This window comes from Narcine bancroftii, chromosome 4 (genome assembly GCF_036971445.1).
Source record: "Narcine bancroftii isolate sNarBan1 chromosome 4, sNarBan1.hap1, whole genome shotgun sequence".
Taxonomy (NCBI): Eukaryota; Metazoa; Chordata; class Chondrichthyes; order Torpediniformes; family Narcinidae; genus Narcine; species Narcine bancroftii.
The window spans coordinates 205,644,865-205,651,645 of record NC_091472.1 but is presented as its reverse complement, the minus strand read 5'-3'; the positions used below and the strand labels follow the sequence as shown (position 1 = coordinate 205,651,645).

The window sequence follows — 6,781 nt, the reverse complement described above, 5'->3', positions numbered from 1 at the left end:
CACCAGGGAGCGTCGGGCTCCTGACTTGATTTAAAATGCATACAGAATAACTGGGATGTTCAAAATAAAGGATAAATGGACATGATGTAGGTTTGCTAATTAAACAGGGAAATAACAGTGAAACCCGATTCAGCGCGATCCCGCTTTTCTTGCGATGAGATTTCATGGCCCCTGACAATTGCATTATAATGGGGTTTCGCTGGTGGGTGGGTGCAGGAGGAAGGGTAGAAGAGAAATAAGCTGAGAAGTGTTTGGGGCTGAGGGGAGCAGCTCTCTGATGGGACAAGGAAGGGGGTGGTAAGTTGGAGGGAGGGAGACAGAGGGGTATGGAACGAGAGAAACCTGGCGTGGAGGTTATCGAGAAACTTCCTGTTGCAGCAGACGGAGCAAAGGTGCTCAATGAAATGAGCTCCCATCCTGTGTCCGGTCTCCCTGGTGTACGGGGATGCTGTGTCGGTAGCACTGGATCTAGTGGATGGCCCCTCTCCAGGTTCACACCTGAAATGTTGCTTCACCTGGGAGGACGGTTTGGTGCCCCGAACAGCGGCAGGAAAGGAGCCGTAGGTGCAAGTGCAGCATGTCTTGCAGTCACAGGGGCAGGTAGGTGATTTGTGGGAAGGGATGAGTGGACGAGGGAGTTATACCTTGTGTGTGATAGCATGGAAAAAGTTTCTGGTATCGGTCAGGTTAACCCGATGTGACTTGGTTGTAATGTATGTGTGAGATTGATTGTAAACAGTACCTTGTATCGGTCATGTTAAGTCCAATGTGACTGGGTTGTACCATGTTTGTGATTGAGTGTAAACAGTTCCTGATATCGGTCGTTTTAAGCCTGATGTGACTAAGTTGTACAGTGTGTGTGATTCAGTTTAAACAGTTCCTGGTATCAATCGTGGAAAGTGGAGAGGAGAGGGGAAGATGTGTCGGGTGGTGGGATCATGCTGTAGGTGGTGATATTGCAGAGGATGCAGGGGCTTGCAGGGTGGGAGGTGAGGACAAGGGGGAATCCTGTCCTTATTGCGTCTTGGGGCGGAGGGGGCCAGGGAAGATGTATGGGAAATAGAGAAGATGCGGGTGAGGGCTGAGCTCATGGCAGTAGAGGGAGGGGGGGGAAGCCATCTTCTGGAATAGAAGCAGGGTTGGCTTCAGAACAAGAGTGGAAGGGGAGGCATTAGGATAACCATGGGGGGGGGCACAATTGCTCAGCTGGAGGGGTTGAGTCAATGATTCTAACCCCATGAAGATCAAACTCTTCTTCCAGATTGCCTTTCCAAAGAGCACCCATCCCCTTGTTCCTTCAATGGATCTTCTCCTGAACCCCTCACATGGAGAGGTAATGCCTTCTTGGCTAAAACAGTACCGACTGGGCCGACCCCCAGTTGGGGATGTCCATGAGGGATCTCACGTGGCAGGTGTTGAACTTTGCACGATGACTTCTCGATCCACTGCAGGGGAAAGACTCTGACTGGGACAAAACCAGCGGGAATCACCTTGTGAGGCCTCCTGTTGGCACCGGCTCTGCTGCACCAACAACTCGGGCTGTACGAGTGTCACACCATGGACCACATTGTCAGCGCCATCCCTGTCTCTCCACCAGACTACCCGATTGAAGCCCAATGGCCCGGCCGCAGCCAAGCGCTCAACTGCGCGGGGGATGGGGGAGGCAGTTGCCGGCGCTCAGTGTTTGAATTTGAACGGTTGCAGCTTGACGCTCTCACAGGACGATGGGGGTGATGCTTCTCGTGGTCAACGAGGTGATCAGGTGAGACACTAGAGCTGCGGGTGGTTGGGGGGGGGTCACAATTCTTCATCTGAATGGCTGTGAATGCCCACCTCCCCTCCCATTGGCACTGACCCTGGATGGAAGGCCTCATCCTGGGAGCAGGTGAGGCAGGCAGAAGAATTGAGGTGAAGGAATCGACAGGGTGGGAAGTGGTGTGGCCAAAGGCAATTGTGGGGGTTTGTGGGCTCATAGAAAATATCTGCAGACCGTTTGCATCCTGAGCTGAAAGCAGAAGAGATGTGGGGGCGGGGGGGGGGGGGGAATATTGCCAGAGATGAGTTTGAGGGAGCACCAATGTAGTCTTCGGAGGAATGGATGAAGAGGTGAGAAGCCTTACCCGTGTAGGCTTGCTGCACGGCAAGACGGGCACAGCTGGGAGCTGTGCGAGCACCAACGGCCGCACCTCTGGCTTGGAGCAAGTGGAGGAGTCAATAGGGAAGTTATTGAGGGCGAGAACTCCGTGACCTTTAGCACAGTAGATCAAACAGGGAAGTGTTTAACTGGAGCAGGGCTAACGACCCAGGGATAAGGCAGGAACTTTGGGGAGCGGCAGGGAAATGCACGGCATGTGTGCAGAGGGTCCTGGACAGGTTTGTCCCAGTGGGACATGGAAAAGATGGCCGGATAAAAGAACCATGGTTGTTAAGAGAGGTGGAGGGCAAAAATCATACTTAAGGATGAAGAAGCAGAAATCAGGCAGTGCTCTTCAGAACTGTAAGGTGGCCAGGAAGGAGCTCAAGAAGGAACTTGTTTGGGAGAGGTAGAAGGGAACAGTAGGCCTTGGCGAGCAGGATTAATGAAAAACTCGGGCATTCCAAGTGAAGAACAGAAGGGTGACTGGAGTAAGGGATGAAGAGGGGAACGTGGGGCTGGAGGCAGAGGGACATGGGTGAATGTCAGGTCAGGGTAGAACTTACCTTTGTTTTCTTGGCTTCGCTGTCTCTGAACTTACCGAGTTCTAAAGAATGAAAAGTGTGTTGGGATAATAGTCAATTGATACCCAATCATCCAGAAAGCCCGACAGCACAAGGCGGTCGCCTTGGCTGTGCCAGGTGGTTGGAGATTATTCTCAAGTCCAGGGAAGTAATCCCAAATGCCACATGGAAAGGCAGTTTCATTTATTGGAATAAAGATGGCATGAGAAAGCCTGCCTTTGGCATGACAAACGATGCAAGAAACTACCTGCAGTGTCGAGTGAGACAACAGTGCAAGGAATTTGCAATCCCACTTGCAGTCAGTATTCTGGCCCCAGGTTGCAGCTGCCGGTCCTGTCTTGTTTTCCAGAAATCTGTGACCCATTTGATAGTCTGCAGGGAAATCCTTTCCCCTTTCAGGTTCTGTCTGACCTGCGTATATCCAACTTCCCAGGTCTTCTGTCCTGTTGTTCACCACGCTATTAGTCTGTGGCTTTCATTCTGTAAATATTCCAGGTGGGATTAGAACATAGAACACAGAACATTACAGCACACTACAGGCCCTTCTGCCCTCAATGTTGTGCCTACCCATATATTCCATTAAAAAAAACACTAAACCCTCCCTACCCCGTAATCCTCTATTTTTCTTTCATCCATGTGTTTGTCTAAGAGTCTCTGAAATTCCCCCAATGTTTTAGCCTCCACCAGGCATTCTGTGTAAAAAAAACTTACCCCTGATGTCTCCCCTAAACTTCCCTCCCTTCACTTTGTACAGATGTCCTCTGGTGTTTGCTGATCCTGCCCTGGGAAACAGGTGCTCGCTGTCCACCCTATCTATGCCTCTCATAATCTTGTGGACCTCTATCAAATCTCCTCTCATCCTTCTTCACTCCAAAGAGAAAGGTCTCAGCTCTGCTAACCTTGCCTCAAAAGACTAATTTCCTAATCCAAGTAAATCTCTTTGGCAGCATCTCCATCGCTTCCACATCCTTCCTGTTACTTTTTGAAAAAATTTAAACATACTGCAATGTAACAGCCCTTTTCGGCCTTAAGAGTCCATGCCGCCCAATTTACACCCCATTGACCAACACCCTGGTATGATTTTGAGCCCCCAGGGGAAACCTATGCAGATATGGGGAGAATGTACAAATTCCTTACGGACAGCGTGGGATTCGAACCTTGGTCCCGATCGCTGGCACTGTAAAGACGTTGCGCTAACTGCTATGCGCACTGTGCCACCCATCAATGAGGTGACCAGACAATTCTCTAAGAGGTCTTACCAGAGATTTGTAGAGTTGCAACATGACCTCTCTACTCCAGAATTCAATTCCCCTATTAATAAAACCCAACACCCCTAGGCCTTCTTAACTATCCTATCAACCTGTGTGGTGGCCTTGAGGGGTATATAGATTTGGACCCCAAGGTCCCTATGTTCATCTACACTCTAAAATAACCGACCATTACCCCTGTACTCAGCCTTCTCGTTTGACCTTCCAAAATGCATCACCTCACACTTGTGTGGATTGTAACTTGATCGGCCACTTTTCCACCCAACTCTGCATCCTCTTGCACAACCTTCGACAACCCTCAGCTCCATCCCCAACTCCTCCAACCTTTGTGCCATCCACAAACTTACTGACCCATCCTTCCGCCTCTTCATCCAAATTGCAAAGAGCAGAGGTCTTCCTGGTTCTAATGAGTGCAGGGAAACACATTACAGAGATTCCAGTGGGCTTATAAATAAGCATTTGCCTTTTGTAAATTGTATTTATCGAGACTCTGCGCCTAGTAATTGTACTTCTTCAAGCGTTTGCCCTTCTTCCCAACGGGCTTTGACTTGTTTTGCTTTGCTTTTCTAACTGCATCGATGAAGTTCTCCTGGTCAGGGTAAACCTCAATATCATCAGGTTGATCCTGATTTTTCACTCTGAGGATTCTGGATTTGTGCCGACTGGTTTTCGGTTCAATTGTTTGTACCATTATTTTGCCACTGGTTTCAGCTTCTGACCTGAACTCGTCCAGCTTGAGGTCCATCTTGGTCCCTTCCTTGTGTTCAGATTCCACGGCCACTTGATGCTGGTACATTGATCCTTTGGCCTTTTCCTGGGGCAGGATTTCACTCTTGGACTCTTCGTCCCTCTGCTGCCCGTACTTCTCCAAGGTTGCCTCCACCGTCTTGGACATCTTCCGCGTGGAGATGAGCCAGGCATGCTCCAAGACCTCGCCGATGGTGAGACGCTTCCTCATGGTGGGGTGAAGCATTCGATAGATCAGGTCCCTGCAGTCTCCCGGCACCGGGGCAGAGTGAGGGAAGTCCACCCGGTGCTCCTTCTGGAGCCTGAGCATCTTCTTGATGTGGGTGTCGTTGTACGGCATCGACCCACACACCATGACAAAGAGGATGACCCCAAGGCTCCAGATGTCGCACACTTTGGGATGGTATGGGATGGCCTGGATGATCTCGGGAGCGGCGTACGCTGGGGAGCCACAGAAGGTTTTGCTCAGTAGGGGCCTCCCCAGGTCATCGGTCACGCACCGCTTGGAAAAGCCAAAGTCAGAGAGTTTGATGTTAAAGTCCTTGTCCAGGAGGATGTTCTCACACTTGAGGTCCCGGTGGACCACATCCATCTCGTGACAGTATTGGACAGCCAATGCCAGCTGTCGAAACATGGTCCGCGCCATTTGCTCTGGCAGGGCACCCCTGGCCTTGATGAAGTCCAGCAAGTCCCCCTGCTCCCCCAGCTCCATAACGATGTAAATCTTCCCATCGGAAGTCTCGAATATCTCATATGTTCTGATGACGTAACGGTGTCGGAGCAGGGCCAGGATCTCCAGCTCCCGTGGTAGAAACTTCTTCTGGAAGTCAGCGGGCGCCTTTCTCCGATCAATGATTTTAATGGCCACATTAGCCTCGAGAAGCTCAGAGTAGGCGCACTTGACTTTGGCGTACATCCCCTCTCCCAAGTGGATCCCCAAGGTGTATCCTCGCTTCTTCAAGACCTCTCCGTCATCCATCACCCATGTGTCATTGATGTATGGTCCACACCTGTCCCAGGCAGCAGCCGATGTCGTGGAGACACCCGTTCAGAGGCAACACCTCCCCCCCCCCCCAGAAGGAAACGTTCCTTCTCGAGAGGCAGTCGCACAGTTACTGGAACAAGTTACTGCCTTGAGACCAAATGCCAACCATTGTGATGGCTCCTGCTATGTCACAAAGCTGAAGGCACAATGGGAAGGAAACGTAGCTGCTGATTGGTCACCACTGTTTCCTCTGCCAAGCCTCACTTGAAAGACGTTCGTATAGAACCATGGAACATTACACCATAGAAAACAGGCCTTTTGGACCTTCTAGTCTGTTCCAAACTATTATTCTGCCTCGTCCCACTGATCTGCACTTGGTCCATAGCCCTTGATACCCCTCTCAGCCATAAACCTGTCCAAATTTTTCTTAAATGTTAAAATTGAGCCTGCATTCACCATTTCATCTGGCAGCTCGTTCCACACTCCCTCTCCTATCTGGTTTTTCCCCTTTCACCCTTAATCCAAGTCCTCTGGTTTGTATCTCACCTACCCTCAGTGGAAAAAAGCCTTTACTCCATCTATCCCCCTCATAATTTTAAATACCTCTATCAAATCTCCCCTCATTTTTCTACACTCTGGGGAATAATGTCCTCACCTGTTTAATCTTTCCCTGTAACAGTTCTTGAAGACCCGACATCAAACTCCAACATAAAAGCTTGGGTCTAAACGTGGGCACTTGTGAATGGCTTATCTTTCTGTCACCTTGCTGCGATGACAAATAATCCAGGATTATGTTGAAGCCATCGGTAAATGCAACGAGGTACAATGTCATGTCTCAAAAATCTGATTGAAGATTTTTTTGAAGATGTGACCAAGGAGCTTGATGAGGGCAGAGCTGTAGATGCTGTGTATCTGGATTTCAGCAAGGTGTTCACTAAACTTCCACATGATTGGAAGCTCTGGAAGGTTAGATCGCATGGGATCCAAGGAGAGAGAGAATGGATTGAATATTGGCTGGTGTTGAAAGGCTGTTGCTCAGACTGGAGGCCTGTGACTAGAGGTT

General features: G+C 49.9%; 1 protein-coding gene across 1 annotated transcript; it reads right to left on the bottom strand.

Annotated features, from left to right (window-relative positions):
• Nucleotides 1–2,886: 2,886 nt before the first annotated feature.
• LOC138761503 (testis-specific serine/threonine-protein kinase 1-like) lies at nucleotides 2,887–5,873 on the bottom strand. Its single transcript, XM_069933736.1, has 2 exons — nucleotides 4,338–5,873; nucleotides 2,887–3,198 (listed from the first exon to the last, which is right to left on the bottom strand). The coding sequence occupies exon 1, from the start codon at nucleotides 5,710–5,712 to the stop codon at nucleotides 4,483–4,485; it is 1,230 nt and encodes a 409-aa protein (XP_069789837.1). The 5' UTR covers nucleotides 5,713–5,873; the 3' UTR covers nucleotides 2,887–3,198; nucleotides 4,338–4,482.
• Between the last annotated feature and the right edge of the window lie 908 nt (nucleotides 5,874–6,781).